Below are 18,046 nucleotides of genomic sequence, written 5' to 3'. Positions count from 1 at the left end.
TACATTGCTGCTGTACAGGAAAATAAAAACTGAACAGGTAAACTGTATGAGTCCATGTAGTTCCTACAAGATACTAGTCTTCGATAGATGAAGGTTTGCTAATGAAGCTAAAAAGGCATCAGCCTTGTATGCATCCACCCTGCAGGCTGGCAGGAAGGTATTAAAAAAAAAAATTAAGACTGTTCCTCTGAAAGAGCATTTTGTACCTGGAAGCTGACTTGGACACCAGCAACACAGGTTGGAGATGGCACCTCCCTGCAGCAGAGCTGAGCTGGAGTACTTCAAAGCAGCTTCTGCCCGGGGGAGGCTGGGCGGCCTCACAGCCCCAACCAACCTCGCTCACGCACACTCCCTCCCAGGCATGCTTCCTCTTCCTTCGGGCTCAACCCGAGCTTCCCCAACAGCCCCAGGTGCTGGATTTCTAAAAGTGAATAGTAATAGCCTGGTAGAGCAGCATGTCAGCTCAAGCTGGGTGTCTGCACAGAGGGACGCTCAGCAAATCAGTCCCTGAGCTGCCATACCCTCAGTCCATGCACTCATTCTTCCTGCGCCTCTTGATCCAGTGCCGATTTTTGGTCTCAGGCGTTCTCTCATTGCGTTATTTTTCTGTGTTCGTGCGGGCTAATCATTAACCGTTTCCTGTGCCAGTGCCTCACCACTTTCACAGCAAAGAATTTCTGATACCCTAAATTTCTGATATCCGAAATTTCCTCCCTTCCAACTCGCGCCCGTTCCAGCCCCTCACGGAGCCCCGCCCTCCCCGCGCACGCGCAGCCCCGCTCCCGACGCCGCGAGCGCAGCGGGCGCGCGCGCTTCAAACCCGCGCGGCAGGCGGCGGCGCATGCGCAGGTCGGGGGGCGCGCCATGGCGGCGGGCGGCCGCGGCTGGTTCCGCGTGCTGGCGCTCGGCGTGTCCTTCCTCAAGTGTCTCCTCATCCCCGCCTAGTAAGGAGCTTCCCTGTGCACCGCACGGGGACGGGACGGGGACGGGACGGGGGCGGGTGGCGCAGGGCTGCCGCGAACCCCCGAGGGCGGCCGGGCGCGGGCAGCGTGGCGCCGCGGTCCTGAGGAGACCCTGGAGGTCCCTGTGACTGCCGGGTTCGTGAGGGAAGCGAGGCGGCGCTGCCTCCGCCGCGTGGCACAGCTTTCCTTTCCTCTTTGGAAGCCCTCCTGGCCCGTTCCGGATGGCTGCTCTTCGGGAAGGCTGAAAGTGTGCTGAAACATTAATGTTTTGTAACTTTAAGTTTTTATACTGAGAAAAACCCCTAACAAATTGCCATTAAGTTTCAGTTAGGACTTGGAATTTCGCATTAATTGTCCGAAAAAGCCAAGCTATAAATAGTTCTTGCCCTATGAGCACCTGTGTTAGTGACTTTTTACATGGTCAGTCATGGGACAAGGAGGAGTGGTTTTAAACTAAATAAAATGGGAGATTTAGATCAGACGTCAGGAGAAAAATCTTTACTGTGAGGTTGGTGAGACACTGGCACAGGCTGCCCAGAGAATCTCTGCATACCCCATCCCTGGAAGTGTTCTAGGCCAGGTTGGATGGGGCTTTGAGAAACCTGGTCTAGTGGAACATGTTCCTGCCCATGGCAGGGGGTTGGAAGGAGATGGCTTTTAGGGTCTCTCCCAGCCCAGCCCATTCTATGATACATCTTTTACACAAAGTTCTTAAGCAGCATCGTTTTTACTGTTTCAGTTACTTGATCACAGTAGCATCCTAGAACTGGTAAATAGAGGCTTCCTTATCTGCATGTGGTGATGTGCTCTGATTTTGTTCCCTTCTTAGTGCATGCATGTGTGTGACTTAACATTCACCTTCTGTAGTTACTCCACAGATTTTGAAGTCCATAGGAACTGGCTTGCCATCACCCACAGCTTGCCCCTCTCTCAGTGGTACTACGAGGTAAGCACAGGTTTGGGGTGTTTTTAGCTGTGTATGAATTACAAGCACATTGGGTAGGACAGACCTTGTGAATGCTGGAAGGGATGGTTGCTGAGTGTCATATAGTGGGACAAAAAGATGCCAGTCACAATTTGCTGGCCTTGTGTAGCATTTAGCTAAAAAAATGAAAGTTAGCTGGGGAAGCTGCAAGTACTTATTAAGGCAAAGTGGGAAAAGCAATTAAGGCACTTGGGTTATTGGAAAAGCTGTGTAGCACCAGAGCAAGTTGCATTGTACTCTTAAATTGCTGGTGTCTATGCTGTTCTCATTGCTGATACACAGTTACCAGAATAAAGAGTGAGTCATGCTAATGCATATATACATCTTGCCATTATGAAATCAATCACTATTCAAGTTTTCAGCCTTTGCTGGTGTGCTAGTAGCATGCATTGATTTTTATCTAGACAAATTTGGGTTTGTCATAGACTCAGCCTACCTAATTGGGTTTTAATCTGTCCCCTGGTATCTGCTGGAGTACAGGATAGATAGATAGATACTGTAGTGTCTTGTACTCCACATAAGCATCTAGAAGTAAATGATTTGTGCAGGTCAGAACTTTGTAGGACTGATCCAAGGACTGTGTGACAAGCAAATTTTTATAATGCCAGCATTAACCCCGTGCCAGAACATAGGATGCCTTTCATCAATACAGCATAAGCATTTGGGAACATGCTCACTGAAAAATATACCCCATCCCAGCCTGCTCTGTTCATGCCTCTTCCTCTCCTATTTCCACAGCCAAGGAGTTAATTCTTGGTCAGAGCATAACAACTGTCCTTATGGGAAGAGATCATGTAATGCCATTTGATCTTGATGTGGTTGTGAGAGTTAAGACTTGTTAACTGATGAGTGAATGTAATTTTGAGGTTGGAGCAAGGCTGATTGTGTTGGTGATCACTCCAATATAGACAAATATTGGCTCTGAGCTATTTTACTGAGATTTTGTAATAATGGCCCTGTTACTATAAATAGATTTATAGATAACAAACAGTTATATACTGGTTAAGTGCAGGTGCACAAGATGCTGTCTAATCTTTTCCTGCTAATCAGGAAATGTCACATCTCTACCAGTACTGCAGGAGAACAGCTTAAAGCACCACAGAGCTATTTGTGGAGTGGTTTGAGTTAGATAGAGGGTACTGAGAGAAAATGCATTAGCTGGTTTGCTGCAGTGAGCTGTACCTGAAGGACTGCAAACAGCACTGTTTGTTACCAACTGTTTAATCTTATTTTGTCTTTAGGCGACCTCAGAATGGACCCTGGATTATCCACCATTTTTTGCTTGGTTTGAATACGTACTCTCTCACATTGCCAAGTACTTTGACCCCCAGATGTTGGTTGTTGAAAACTTGAATTACACCAGTCGTGCAACCATCTTCTTCCAAAGGCTTTCTGTCATCTTTACAGATACCCTCTTCATATACGCAGTTCATGAGTAAGTCTTAATGTTCTGATTTTAGGGACAGTGGGTAGTCCTTCATGTGTGGGCTTGTTCTGTAGACACAACAAGTAACTATTTGTGCAAATAAGCTTGCAAAGGAAGGAAACTGCCAGAGTTGCTTGAACCTGTTCAAGGAGAATCTTGGAATACACTGCTAAACACAAGATAACGTGTTCTTCTTGGAGATACAGTTGTACTACATGTGATGGATTTGCAGGCCCTTGGACACCAGCTGCTGTTTCATGTGTTATACTTAGCTTTGCTTCTGTCACTGGACTCATTTTGTAGGAGTTGCAGAACAGCTGGTGTGCTCAGAACAAGTTTTTTCCTGTTGCCTTTCTTATGACTCTGTTCTTCTAGAAGCATAACGGAAATCTGTCACAAAATGGCAGTATCATCAAATGTGCAAAGTTGCTCCAGTGGTTTTGATGATAAACTGGTTGTTCCAAGTCTGATGTAATTAGGATGGGATGCTTTCAGTGTGGCCTGACTTTATGAAGAATTACTTACCTTATCCCTAAAGAGTAGAGTGTGGGGGTTGTTCTGAGAAATACATTGCTCACCTTAATGATTTGGCTATAAGATCTTTCATCATTTTATTCTTTTTCTGCTCAAAACCTGGGTAGGAAATTCTTTGATTTGAGCCATGCCTAAGCTCCTTTATTTACTTTCTTTATGCTAGGTAGCTTTGCGTTATGATTTTATTGTTTTGACTCACAGATGTGTGAATGTGAGGCTGAAGGCTCAGGGTCTTTTTGCCAAAAGAGATGGTATATGCCCTTTGCCTGGAAAAATTCAAGGCCAGGTTGGGTGGGGATTTGAGCAACCCATTCTAGTGGAAGGTGTTCTGCTCATGGCAGGGATATTGCACTAATAGTATTTCAACACAGATGATCTGTAACTTCTTTATGTGATTTAAGACTGCTTTCAGAAGTCATATGAACCATATTGCTTCACACTGAGAAGTAATAGGTTGTTTTTAACCAACAGAAATAACTCATAATATGGCAGGGGGCAGCAGTAGCCAGGGAGGGGTCCATGTCCAGCTGAGGACCTTAAATACAACTCCCTGTGTTGTGTCCAAAAGCAGCAATACACTGCTCGTGATGGCAAGCAGCCTGTGACAACTTTACACTTACTGAATGGGAGACTCGAACCTGAGGCTGTTATGTAATGTAAGCTTTAGCAGGTGGAACACACCACAGCTATTGAAATTGAAAATCCTTTTTTTGCTAAACTTTGTTCATGATACTGTCTGCCTTTGATAAATTTAGCAATAATTTTATTGTTGCCTTGCATCCTGGTAAAGTGGCAAACTTCAAAGTGTTAACTCTTACAACCAACAATGTTTTTGCTTGTATGTTTGAACTAAAGCTTCTGTTTCATCTGCTCTTGTTTAGGTGCTGCAGATGTATAAATGGAAAACGAGCTGCAAAGGATATCCTGGAAAAACCAACATTTATTCTTGCCGTTCTGCTCTTGTGGAATTTTGGGTTGTTAATTGTGGATCGTATCCTTTCAAACCGTTGTGGGTTGTTCATGGTTTGTTTGGTTTTTTAACAACCTCTTACAGTGTGTGGCATAATCCTATATTATTATTGCTGTCATAGCAAGTAACACTGCTGGATTTCTTTCTGGGATTAGTTAAATAACTTTGTTTTCATTAGAATTACTATTTGGCAAATGGAAGTTAGTCAGTCCTTGGTCTGATTTGCCAGAAGTGGAGGAGGACCAACCAGTCTGGCAGCAGTGTGCCTGTTCTGCTGGCTGTTCCTCCTCTGCACACCTACTGGAGTATTAGCAGAGTGGCTCTGTGTTCTGAGTGTGGTTCCAAGTTTGTCCTGTGGCAAGGAAAATCTTCAAAGTGTTTTAAGATTCAGAGTGTATTCAATTGGTTTAACTTTATATGGGAATTAGGAAGACTTTCTAAAGAAGAATAATGGAATTGTAGAGTGGTTTGGTTTGGACAGGACCTTAAAGATCATTTAGTTCCAACCCCCTGCCTTAGGCAGCGACATCTTCCATTAGACCAGGTTGCTCAAAGCCTCATTCAGCCTGACTTGAGCACTTCCAGGAATGGGGCATCCACAACTTCTCTGGGCAACCTGTGTCAATCCTTCATCACTCTCACAATAAAGAATTTCTTCCTAATATCCAATCTAAATCTCTGTTCTTTTAGTTTAAAACCATTCCCCCTTGCCCTGTCATTCCATGCCCTTGTCAAAAGTCCTTGTCCAGCTCTCTAAGAGCACCTTCTAAAGGAGCTGCATGTTCTCCCCAGCATCTTCCCTTTTTCAGACTGAAATAACCCCAACTATCTCAGCCTGTCTCCATAGCAGAGGTGCTTCAGCTCTCTGATTATCTCACTGGCTTTCTCTGAATGCCCTCCAACAGGTCCATATCCTATATAAAAATAACTGGAAACTGCAGTTCCTGCAAATCAGTCTTAGCACAGTGTGCATTTAAAGGAAAGACTTAATTTTCTCTCTCATAGTTCTTGTGTATATTCCATACTTGGAAGTGGTAGAAAAGTGAGGGCTGTTGTCACCATGTGTGGCAGAAACTAATAACTTTAAAATTAAAGTGGAGATTTAACCATTTTAGTTTTATATTACAAAATCTGCACAATATATGTGTAGATTGTTGTGTTTCATTTCAGCAAGGTGATATGCCAGCATTAGTGTAATTTGTGTCTGACAGTACATAGAGGTAAGGTTAAATAATGACTTGTGTCTATGTGCTATAAATTTAAGGCTGCTTTCTTGATTTAAATTCTGTTTTCATTTGAATTTATTCCTCAAAACTTCGAGTCTCCTCCAGAACACATAGTAGTATAGAAAACTTGCTTTATTCCTTGACTCAAGTTCAGATATTCACTTCCAGTACAATGGCTTCCTCTTTGGGCTGATGCTTCTTTCTGTTGCTCGGCTGTGTCAGGTAAACCCAAGTGACTCTTGTCTGTTTGTTGCCATGTGTATTTTGGGTGCATTAATTCAATTCATGGGGCTGCTCGTGTTGTGGGCAATGGTAGTGGCTTCATGTTGAGCCGTGTGAAGCTGGATGTCTAATTATTTATTGAGTTTGTGGTGGAGAGGAAAAACTTCAAACTCACCATAATTGCTTGCTGATGCTGCAGCATTGCAGTTCCCTGTAAGAAAGCTATATTCAGTGTTACCCCTGAGCAATGTAGCATCATTTCTTGGCCTTTATGTCTTCTTCCAAATCACCAGTCCTTAGAAAGCATACTTCTGAAGCTCTGAAGAGGTGATTGTGTGAGAGGATAGTTCCTTGTCCATAACTGTTACGCATAACACTACTGAATTCGTAATTTGAAGTAAATACTCTTTTTAATACTTATAACAAATGTCCCATCACCTTAGGATTAAAACAGAGGATCATTAAAAGTGACTACAAAGAGAAAAGTCACTTAGAAAAGTGACTAAAAAGAGAAAACAAAGTTTTGTTTTCTTTCAGAAAAGGTATTTGGAGGGTGCTCTTCTTTTTGCTGTTCTCCTGCATTTCAAACACATCTACGTGTATGTGGCCCCAGCGTATGGTGTTTATTTGTTACGATCCTACTGTTTTACTGCAAATAATGCAGGTAAGATGGGGTCTTCCTCACTGGCTTTCAGGGGGAGTTGTGTTATTCACTGGAACTAGGGGAGCACTCAAGACCTGCAGATAGAATTGGAACAAAATGGCTCAAACAAAAATTCTTCTTGAGAGCAGAATTGTTAGGATCTTGAAGGATCTTTGAAATAAATCTGTTTTGTAGAATTCCTGTTCCTTTAAGAGCTCTTTGTTAAGAAAAATCAACATGAACAAGCTGCAGGTATCACTTAGAAGCCATAATAATTATTCTGGGTATGGAACAGTTAGTATTAGAAACTATTTCAAAGACTTTCTTTGAGTGTCTCCCCACTTTTTAGCACTGAAACATGCCTGATACTCCTCATGTGAACAGGGAAAGTAAGTTTGGAAAATACTGAAAGCTTGTATAATGCAGGAGCTGCAATGTGGGCAAAAGAAATGCCAGCTGTTGAAGGAAGAAACTGAATATATTGACATAAAAGAGCTGTGTGCCCCTTTTGGATAGGTGCTAGCAATTCCTTGTCAGTGAGGAATGCTTTGTCTCCTTTCCCACTTCCCACAGCAGCTGTTTCCTTAATCTTTTGTTTCTCGTAGATGGATCCCTGAAGTGGAGAAGTTTCAGCTTTCTTCATGTAACTCTTCTGGCACTGATTGTCTGTCTTGTTTCTGCTCTTTCACTGGGACCCTTCCTAGTATTGGTAATAACCCCTTTTTCACATACTATTCCCCTGAACAATTAGAAAATTTTGTTATCAAAATTGTGTTGTGTAAACCATGTCTCATCTAAAGCGGCCATTTCTTTGGTCTTGTTTTCTGTAGGGTCAGCTGCCTCAAGTCATTTCACGGCTCTTCCCTTTCAAGCGAGGTCTCTGCCATGCCTACTGGGCCCCCAACTTCTGGGCTTTGTATAATGCCATGGATAAAGCACTGACAATTCTTGGTCAGTATGTTAATCTTGCTTTTTGGTGCCTGTTTGCAGATAGAGCTCTCTGGATTTTATTCTTCCCCATTTGAAATGTAGGCAGTAAATTATGTTTTCAGATTGCCATAAATCGTATGGTTGTCCACATAATCTGGTGCATCATCAATAGGTCAGAGATCAATCAGTTCCCTCTGCCATCCTTCAAAAAAAGAAAAAACTTGGCCATGTACTTAGTTCAGATACTTCATTTTCTTTATTAGAATTTATCAGTTTGTGCTTTTTTTGTTTTGTTTTTAGGGTTGAAATGCAATTTGCTTGATGGTACAAAAATCCCTAAAGCCTCCATGACAGGAGGGCTGGTTCAAGAGTTTCAGCACACTGTCCTCCCTTCAGTGACTCCACTGGCAACATTAATCTTTACTTTCATAGCTATATTGGTAAGAACAACTAATATTTTTTGAATTTTTTTGTGTTTTGTCTCTAGTAGGTTTTAATTGATAGTATGCACTTCATATGAATTTTAATTCTGGGACAACAGATACATTGTTACTAATATGTAGTGACTGATAAAATGTGTTTGGTGGCTTAGATTGGCAGACAATTTTTGCATGCAGTACAAATAGCGGGGAGTTGGCTGTGGTCTTCCAGTCTGCTTTTCCCTCCTGATAGTTCAACAAAAATCCTTCAGTCTCTACTCCTACATCCAAATGGATTGATTTCCTCCAGTGCAATATAACACTTGTGCCACACAAGCACAACCTGGATGCAGTGGTGTTTAGTAACATTGACAATCTCTTTGGACAATGGCTTGTCTTCAGGATTGCCCAACTTTTCACTGAAGTCCTGTTTTTGCCTGTTGTTTCTAGCCCTCTGTCTTCTGTCTTTGGTTTAAACCTCAAGGGCCCCGAGGCTTTCTACAGTGCCTTGTTCTTTGTGCGTTGAGCTCCTTCATGTTTGGCTGGCACGTGCATGAGAAAGCAATACTCCTTGCTATTCTGCCTTTAAGGTAAGCCAATTTGGTACAGAGTAGTTGGCCAAACTGAACCTGCAGCCACTTGTTGAGGAATCCTCGAAGGAAATGACTTTGTTTTCAGTGTATTTCAGAAGAGGAACTCTTTTATAGAATACCTTAAGCTGTAACAGTGTAGTGCACTTAAAGTAAATTAATTTTGGGTACAGTTCAAAGCTTGATAGGTGCTGTGGTTCATATTTTAAAATGCTGGATAGATTGCTCAGGAGCCAGCTGAGGAAAGAGATCTTCTGCACTGTGCTTGACCAGAACAATACAGTTTCTACCAAAAGAGCTTCATGCCTGCCTAGGGTAGAACAGAAGCTGTAGTTCATAAACTGCCTAACCACTATTGCTACAAACTTTTTCATCACTAAATGTTTTCCTTCCTCAGATATTTAGTGATGTTTAAGCTCTTGTTTTCTGCTGGGCCTTGCTGATAGTTTTGTTCAGTGGGTGTGTGGTTTTCTGAGGGAGGGTTTCCTGGCTGATTTTTCCCCTGTGTTTTTATCTGTGAGGCCATATGGTTTGGAAGCAGGAGACTTCATCACAGGTGCAGTGTTAGCAGGGATGGGGGTACTATGAAACTGTTTCACTTGTTCTTGAGTCTTCAGTCAATTGTATTGTATTCTGCTGAAATTTGGTTTCTTTGCTAAAACACAAACACATAACAATTTATTGCCATTTTTAGCTTATTGTCTATTCAGAGAGCCAAGGATGCTGGCATCTACTTGATTCTGGCAACAACAGGGCATTTCTCACTTTTTCCATTGTTGTTCACAGCACCAGGTAAAACGTTCTTCTATTAGTTAATTTTTATACAGTTTGCAACATAGAGCTAAATAGTCTTGATTTGGTTGTCATTTTGGCTTTAGTCACTTCCCAGTTGTTTGTGTTTTCTTTAGAAAAGGAAAACCTTATTTGTAGTGCTATCTCAAATAGTAATTATAATTGTTGTGTTCAGTATGTTTATAGATAATTGAAGTAAGTGTATTGCAAATGCTTGACATTTGCTTTAGTAAATGTTTATGCTTATTTTTATGCATTCTAAGCAGTAAAACATGTAGGTCTGGAGAAAATAAAGCCAGATAATGCAAATGTGACTAGTAAGATTGAAAGATACTACTATATATATATATATGTATATATGGCAAACATTTTTTATAATTAATTTTAAAAGTACATAATGTTCTTTGTTTTCCAGAACTTCCAATTAAAATATTGCTTATGCTGCTGTTTACTGTTTATAGCTTCTCTTCATTGAAATCTCTGTTCAGGTAATTAAAGAAATTTGATCTCAGTGCCAGGAGCAACAACATTTCTTCTGGAGCTGGGAACAGCCATTGTCATAAGGGTCAAGCAGCACAGAAAACTGATGCTGAAGAGTCAAATTAAGGGGTTACTAATCAAAAGATGCTGCTGCCTCTGTTCTCAGAAGGCAGTGCTTAAATTAGGATTATTGCAGCATGTCCTGGTTATTGTGATAGCTGCTCAGTTAGTCCCAGGAGGCTGTGGATCCCCACCTGCCTCATGCTTTGTTAAAGTGTGGAGCTGTGATGCTGTAACCTCTGAGGATTTAATTCGGTGTTCTAGCATTTACGACAGTGATTTGTCTGCAGATGGTTTATCTTATTGTACTGTGGGTTTTTGCAGTATTGGTTGGTATTTTAATGTGTGGAAGGGACAGGTTGTGAATAATATTCATTTGCAAGCTGTAATTCGTCAACAAAACTACAAGTATTTGGTTGGCAGAACATAGAATTGCCAAAGTAGTTTCACAGCCTGTGGATCTCTTACCACTTGGCCAAAGATAGTGCTTATCCTTACAACCCCTGCAGTTCCCACTTCCCTCTTTCCCAAACTTTTGAGAGCAAACCCAAGCTGTAATGAAGTACTGTAAACATGTATTCAGTACCTCAGGCACCTGCTTTTGTAGGTGATTTTCTTTATTTAAGAATTTGGTCATTCTGTCTCAAGAGTGCTAGCTAAAAAACTCCATAGGAGCTTAGTTTTTGTTAAGAGAGGGAGCTTTTGCAAGTTTCTTGTTTTTAACTTGCCAAAACATGAAATTCCCTTTAAACTACCTGCAGTAAACTCCTGCCATCTGTCCTTTGCAAGAGGGATAGCTCACAGAAAAGTCCATCCTACAGAAAGCTTGGGGGAAGAGGTTAAAAAATCTGACATTTCCAGTCTTTTGTTGTAGAACAACTTCGGTGGAACGAGTCTTTGTATGAAGGGCTGTTCAGTTGTTCACTGAAACAGAGTGAAGTAAAGCAGAGCAATTGATGAGATTTCTCCTTAGGCTTCCAAGGCATCCTGGAACTTGATAAGGACATTAAGCTGTACTCTTGGTTATCACACTGTTTTTTTTCCTTCTCAAACTCTTTAACTTGTTATTTAAACCATTATGGTGATCTAATGGGAGATTAGCTTTGACTGGGGTAGCTGAAAAACATAATAGTTATTTTTAGTTAACATATATTTTAACACTACCTCTTTTTTAATTTCTCTGACAGGAGAGAGAAAGCTCTACTAAACTGGCTTGAAACAATCTACCTCATCCAACTAGTGCCCTTGGAGATCTTCTGTGAAATCATATTTCCCCTGACCGCCTGGAAACAGCACTTCCCTTTTGTCCCCCTGTTGCTGACCTCTGTGTACTGTGCTCTGGGAATCACATACGCTTGGCTGAAACTCTACGTCTCTGTCTTGACTGAGAGAATTCCTGTCAGACAAAAGGCTGAGTAAAGCCACAGTGCTGGGACCAGTCCCAGGATACCCCTTGGAGGGGATTCCTGGCACAGTGAGGGGTTGTCACAAGGCCGTCCAAGATGGGACACAATGTACGTGTGCCATCGCCACACGAGAGCTCTTCCAGCACTCCTGTACTGCCCAACGAGGATACCTCTGATCAGAAGCACTGTCACAGTGACAGGGAGGGCTGTGGGTAAACTGTGAAACTTAACAAGGTCCAGACTGCTGTCCTGAGGAAAACCTGTCTGATTTTCCCATTACGGTTTGTATTTGGACAGAAGTTGGTGTGGCAAATTACAAGGGATGACTGCTGTGTAGGAGAGCATTGTAACTGTGTTCTATGGAATTTGTAAATTAAAAACTTGGTATTTTTTGTTTGAGCATTTCTTGCATTATTTCTGCTCCTGTCTAAACCCTGCTTTTGAGGGACACCCTCAACAACTAAGGATGTAGTGTGTAGCTGGAAACTTGTCCTGAGGTGCTTTGTCAAACTCTTGCACACTCAGATATCAAATTTCAGTCTGTCCATGTCCTGTTGATCTCCTTGTTTCATAGATACCTTGCAAATAGGTTTTCATATTCTTCTAGTAGCTCTTTTTTGAAGACAAGATGACCAAATTGAGGCATGCTACACAAATGAAGAAGTATTCTAAGGCTATTAAATGTACCAGATAATATGGCTGCCTTAGCTGTATTTGTAATTCCTTTAAAATTCTACAACTCTAACAAAAGATCAAGTGTCCATAGTTCCTGTAATGACTTAATGAAAAGGTGGATTGAGGAACATGATTCCACAGAGGCAGAGAGGCAGAAAACAAAGGATAGCGGTTACTTCTGCAGTAAATAGTTATACCTTTTAAACCCTACATAACCATCCCTAGAAGATGTTGCTCTGATGTTGGGGTCTGGTTTAGATTCCAGTGCTGATATAAAACTGGGAAGAGAGAGGGGTGGATTTTTTTATTACTACTATTACTATTTTTGACAGTAGTTTTTGAACTTTCCTCTATGTTAGCTGAAATATGGGACCCCTTCCTCAAGGATAGCCAAGGGGATAGTTATGCTTTTTGAGTTCTTTGAATATTTGGGATGTTTAAAATAGATTGGCTTTTGTTAGGGCAACAGGTAATCACTGTGGATGTTTCTGTAGCCAAATACTTTGTACATTTCAAGTGTTCACTGCCAGTGAGTTCATATTCAAGACATTCTCACTTTGGTTTTCATTATTTTCTCATAGTTTCTGCTTTTTTTACACTATCCATGTTGTTTTAGCTGCTGTGGCTGCCAATGGTGCCAGGATGCTTCTTGCACCTATATTTTATCTCAGCTCCAAGCCTCAAAGCTGTGCTCAGGGTGAGGCATCCACAATGCTTGTGTTTATCTGTCTGCTATGCTGCCCTGTGTAGGGAAATGGTAATATGAAAAAAACCCCTACAGACGCCCCTCTTGGCTCTTCTCTAGCCGTGCACATCCTGAAATCCTCCAAGAGGCCAGGCAGAGAAGCTGTGGGTGTGCCATCCCTGGAAGTGTTCAAAGCTGGGTTGGATAGAGCTACCTGGTCCAGTGGAAATTCTCCCTGCCTATGGCACGGTGTTGAGAGTAGATGACCATTTAGGTCCCTTCCAACCCAAACTATTTCGTGATTCTGTGAAGTTAAACCTGTGACTGTGGAAGTGGCCTTGCATCACCATTGTACCATCCCAATGATCCCAGGTTCAGCTGAAGCATCTCCTACTGTGGAGCAGCAACTGCTCAACCTCCTCCTGTGTGGATGTCAGGAAAATCCACAAACACCAGAAGTCTATATCCAAAAAGCTAAGTCCTTCAGCTTTATTTGAATTAAGGGGAAGAGTCCACTGGGGCACATACCCACAGGGGTTTTTCCCTCGAGGTTCGGAGGGCGCAGCCTCCCTTGATGCTAAATTCCCAGCTCACGTTTCCCTCTTCCTTCCCCGTTGCTGAGGCATTAGGAAGGTGCAGCCTTCCCGAACTGCCTACCGCACATTGCCCCCTGAACCCGCTGTTGTACCCCAAAGCTCAGAGGTTCGGGCTTGTGCAGCCCCTTGTCTGTTTCAGGGGCCGAGGTGTCCGGGCTCTGCAGCAAACCCGCTGCCCTAAGTCAGCAGAGACATGAAGAGCCATTTCAAAGACGTTAACACCCACACCTTCACCCATCAAAGTCTTGGTAAAGACATGAGCTTTCCTCTCATGGACAAAGGCTAAACAATACATTTTTAGGAAAGAAGCTGAGAAGCCTTTGGGACCTGTGATGTCTTGTTAATGCAGGTTTCTTTAACGTTCCGGTCAATCCTGCTACAGTGGCAAATGGTTTAATGTGACTTCGTATTAATTAAAACCGAAAAAACTAACACTGTGGGTTAGGTCTCAGACTTTAATCTGAGCTCTGAAAATTAATTGGGTTCGATTTTAGTGCTTAATTAACCCCCTAATTTACTTCCCGGCCGGCCTCGCTGGCCCTGCAGTGGGGCCGGCTCACCCAGCGGGGTGAGGGATGCAGGAACCCCCTCCCCGACCCGTCTAAGGCCGCTCAGCCTGGGAGTTTGTGGCGGGCATGGGTTTGTGGGGCGGGAGTTGGATTTTGGGGTGGTTTTTTTGGTAAAATAACCATAAGCGGGGAAGGCAGCGGAACGCGGGAGCACGGCGCGGGCCGGCGGGGGAAGGCGCTGCCGCCGCACCGCTCCCGGCGGTCACCTTCGGCGGGCCGCAGCCATGGTGTTCCTGCCCGACGAGTCGCGGTCGCTGCCGCCGCCGCCCCTCCTCAACAAGGGCTCGGTGTGGCTCGGGTTCGCGGGGTGGATGTCGGCGCTGATGGACAACGCCTTTAACCAGCGCCCCATCCTCGGAGCCGGTGCGGGGGGACGGGGGGAGCCTGAGGGGAGGGGGAACGGAGCGGGCTGGGAGGGGAGGGAGGTGAGGAGCTGCGGAAGGGCCTGTGTGGGGTTTGGGGTCACTGAGGGATAAATGAAGGGAGAAAGGCGAAACAGCTAGCAGTGAGGAACTGCAGAGGAAATGGGGGCGGGATGGCGGATTTGGGGTGACCTTGAGGGTTACAGGGGCTGGGGATGGGGAGGAAGCCCCGAGATCCCAGGCTAGGGGTGGGTAAAGGGAATATGTGGGCCTGCGAAAGGGGGGGTGTGGAATTTGGGGTCACTCTGAAGGATAAATAAAGGTGAGGGAAGGGGAAACAGCCAGGAGTGAGGGGCTAGAGGAGGTTTGGGGGCTGCGGGAGTGGGTATATGGGATTTGGGGTGACCGAGAGGGATGTAGGGGCTGAGAAGGGGAGGGAGCGCTGAGGTAAGGGAATGGGGAGATAGAGGGAGGGTGTGGGGGCATAAATGAAGGGGGGAGGGCAAGAGAGGGAGCCCTGAGTTCGGGGGGGGGAGCTCTTGGAGGGGAAGGGAGTTCTCTGTGTAATTGTGGGGATGGGAGTTAAGGGGTGGGAGCCGTGAAGTGAGGGATTTGGGGGATTGGAAGGGGCTGGCCTCGTTTGGAGGTGGAGGGGATCTGGGGTGACTCCTTGAGGGGTAGGGTGGTGGGAAGGGGAGGGAGCCCTGAGGGAAGTGGGGCCTGGCAGGGGCCGTGGGAGCTGTGGGTACTGTGAGGACCTTGACAGGGGCAAAGCAGGGAGACAGGAGTGTCTGGGGGGCCTGGGGAAAGTGGAGCCCTGCCTGAGGTCCGCAGGGAGCTGGGAGAGCTCGGGACAATTCCTCTCTCCTCCTGCTGCAGGTGTTCACCGCCAGGTCCTGTTAGCTACCCTGGGCTGCTTTGTTGGCTACTATCTGGTGAAACGCGCCGAGTACATGCATGCCAAGGTGGACAGAGAGCTGTTCGAGTACATCAGGCACCATCCAGTGGACTTCCAGGGATCAGGAGGTACACTCAGCTGGTATTTTAGGAGAGACCTCAGCCTGCCGTAACCTGGGTGCAAATATTTTGCCGGGCTAGGGCTTCCCTGCTCCTTCACAATCTAAATTGCAGCAGTCTAAAGGATTTTCTGATGTGAAAATTGATATTGTTATTGAGCTGTTGATACACATCAATGGCCACCTCTTCCTCCTAAAAGCTCATTTTAGTATAAAAGTAGTGGAGCCAAAAAAAAATAAAAAAGGATAGACCGAACTTGTACCACTGAAGAAAAAATAATGGAAATTGGAACTCACAGGTTTTATTCTTGTAACTTCACAATTGTATTGTCTATTCCTGTAAAATGCCTGTTGCATGGGGATTCAGAAATCTCATGATGAATATTCAGAAAACAAGCAGAGCAGGTGAAAAAAATAAATAGGAATGGCAGGAAACGTGAATTGGTGTTGGCTTGGAGCAATGGTGAAGAAGAGGGTTTTTTTTAGTAAATGCAGTTGCTGAGCCCAACGATGCAATCGCAAATCTGGGTGAAAATTGTCCATTTTCTAACACAGTAGGGTTTGGTGACCTGGCTGTTGGACTGTGGTCTGCATCATGCTATATTGGAAGGAATATGTAGAAATAAAAAACTGTTACTACTGAGATTCCTCCACAAGGACCTGTGGAGAGCTGTATGGGAAAAAAAAAAAAAAAGTTGTGCACTTAGTTACAAGAGCAAGCTAATATTTGCTATGGGTAGCAAAAATCAGATTTTTGGTGGCTTTGTTAACATCAAAGATTTAATATGAAACATTTTCCAAATCGATCTCAAATGCTGATTAGGTTTTCCCACCTATTGCAGAAAAGAAAAGAATAGGGCAGCTCTTGGAGGATTTCCACCCAATTCGCTGAGTGGCCACACATCACAGAATGAACTCCGGCCATCCTGAGAACTTTGGCAAGGTGGCTGCAACTCTTGAACCGTCCATGGCTTAAAAAATGAAACTTTACTCACTTTCATGTAATAAAAGCTTGATTAAATAGTTATTGTTTAATTATTTGCTCTTCTGTTCTTTTATGCTTTGTCAGTACATGGTTGTCTGATGTTTGTAACAGAATAATAAGTTTGATTATTGTTTTTTTTCAGTTGTTTTAATTGCAAGAATGGAAAGTTGTTCACAGAACATATATTGTATAAAAGCCAGAGAGCAGTTCTGTAAGTTCATATTTTTTATTTCTCAGTGGCATTTCTCCTGACCCTTGTACATGTTCTTGGCCAGCCCCTGTAGATGCTGTACCCAAAGTCTCGCTGTGAAATTCTTTCTGAACAGCTAACAAAATACATGATCTCCTAATTAATTCCATCTCTATGTTACTTATTATTATGTTGCTTTTTCTTTGTGGATAGTAAGGATCCAACCTTTCTGTTTTCTCATTTGGTTGCTAGCTCCTGCATCCAAACACTGATCATATTTGGGGGGTGAGGAGCTTCTGTTGATTTGGGTTTGGGGGCTCCTTACTAAATTAGCATTTTGGTTCAAAACCAGTCTTTATCTCTTGTCTTCCTCACACTGAGCCCTGTGCCAGGTCACTGCTCTCCTGATCTGGCCATTTCTCTCTGCTGCTGAGACCACTCTGTCTTTTGTCGCTATAGGACACAAAATAACACGAGGTAGATATGTTGATGCTCTTAAGGTAGGAAAAACGAAGTTTATTTTCTGACTCCAACATTTATAGATTTCTAAAGGTGACAGTGGATTGGAGGGTGAGAGTGCCACCACTCCAAAGATAATAGCCAAACTAACAATCAATCAAGTTTCTCTTCTTCTATAAAAGAATGCAAAACAATAAGTTGTTCACAGAAAGTTTGTGAAAAAGTTTAATACAAGAATATAAACATCAGAAGGCTTTTAAAATCTTAAAAAATCAGGGCGACAATCTTTGGCTTGTCCTGTTCCAGTGTGGGCAGCAGGGACAGGGTCTCCAGCCAGCTGTGGCTGTGTGAACTGGTGAGGGGACTGGTGGTTCTGGAAGGGGCGCTGAGGCCAGACCCAGAAGTGCCCTCTCTGAAAGGGTCCTGGCGAGGTTCAAGGGAGGACAAGGACAGTTTTGAGGGGTTTGGGACAACCAGAGTCATGGGAGATGTGTCAGCAGGAGGCACTGGGGACAACGTGTGGACACTTGGACATACATGAGGTGACATTTCCCTCCTCCTGAGCCATGGCCTAGGGTAGGTCCCCAGGAGGACAGTGAGTTAAGGACAGGCTGCCCAAACACCAGCTCTGTGGCTGCAGAGACCCAAGGAGCTCACTGCACCAGCACCCAGAAGTCCTGCTTTCCTAGGAATACAGCTGACAAAGACCAAGTTGATGAGAATCTCCAATGTATCCCAAAGTTGGGATGTCTGGACATGGAGCTGGGGTCTTGAGGGAGGACACTCCCCAGAAGTGCTGATACCTACAGCTCTGCTGCCCTCACTGTTGCATGACTCCCTGGGGCACACCATGAGTGAAAGAAG

The 18,046-nt window shown here is 44.0% G+C and overlaps 2 protein-coding genes across 2 annotated transcripts; both read left to right on the top strand.

Annotated features, from left to right (window-relative positions):
- The first annotated feature begins 855 nt into the window (after positions 1-855).
- Positions 856-12,044, top strand: ALG8 (ALG8 alpha-1,3-glucosyltransferase). The gene is made up of 13 exons (XM_041414100.1): positions 856-944; positions 1,830-1,908; positions 3,189-3,382; positions 4,789-4,898; positions 6,258-6,325; positions 6,863-6,989; positions 7,574-7,677; positions 7,799-7,919; positions 8,199-8,338; positions 8,768-8,907; positions 9,602-9,699; positions 10,115-10,187; positions 11,427-12,044. The coding sequence occupies exons 1-13, from the start codon at positions 865-867 to the stop codon at positions 11,656-11,658; spliced, it is 1,566 nt and encodes a 521-aa protein (XP_041270034.1). The 5' UTR covers positions 856-864; the 3' UTR covers positions 11,659-12,044.
- Positions 12,045-14,302: 2,258 nt separating this feature from the next.
- On the top strand, positions 14,303-16,583 carry NDUFC2 (NADH:ubiquinone oxidoreductase subunit C2). Its single transcript, XM_041414197.1, has 3 exons — positions 14,303-14,533; positions 15,412-15,558; positions 16,391-16,583. Exons 1-3 carry the CDS (start codon positions 14,395-14,397, stop codon positions 16,438-16,440), a joined length of 336 nt encoding a protein of 111 aa, XP_041270131.1. The 5' UTR covers positions 14,303-14,394; the 3' UTR covers positions 16,441-16,583.
- Positions 16,584-18,046: the final 1,463 nt, after the last annotated feature.

This window comes from Onychostruthus taczanowskii, unplaced genomic scaffold (genome assembly GCF_017590055.1).
Source record: "Onychostruthus taczanowskii isolate IOZ18803 unplaced genomic scaffold, ASM1759005v1 scaffold44, whole genome shotgun sequence".
In the NCBI taxonomy this organism is placed as follows: Eukaryota; Metazoa; Chordata; class Aves; order Passeriformes; family Passeridae; genus Onychostruthus; species Onychostruthus taczanowskii.
The sequence above is the reverse complement of the archived record's forward strand: the minus strand, read 5'-3'. Positions and strand labels throughout refer to the sequence as shown.

Excerpts from the sequence above, each read along its gene's own strand:
- NDUFC2 (XM_041414197.1), top strand. The coding sequence starts at position 14,395 with ATGGTGTTCCTGCCCGACGAGTCGCGGTCGCTGCCGCCGCCGCCCCTC. Across the intron at positions 14,534-15,411 it reads GCGCCCCATCCTCGGAGCCG|GTGTTCACCGCCAGGTCCTG; the intron begins GTGCGGGGGGAC and ends CTCCTGCTGCAG. Across the intron at positions 15,559-16,390 it reads GGACTTCCAGGGATCAGGAG|AAAAGAAAAGAATAGGGCAG; the intron begins GTACACTCAGCT and ends CACCTATTGCAG.
- ALG8 (XM_041414100.1), top strand. The coding sequence starts at position 865 with ATGGCGGCGGGCGGCCGCGGCTGGTTCCGCGTGCTGGCGCTCGGCGTG. Across the intron at positions 6,326-6,862 it reads CTGTTGCTCGGCTGTGTCAG|AAAAGGTATTTGGAGGGTGC; the intron begins GTAAACCCAAGT and ends GTTTTCTTTCAG. Across the intron at positions 9,700-10,114 it reads ATTGTTGTTCACAGCACCAG|AACTTCCAATTAAAATATTG; the intron begins GTAAAACGTTCT and ends TTTGTTTTCCAG.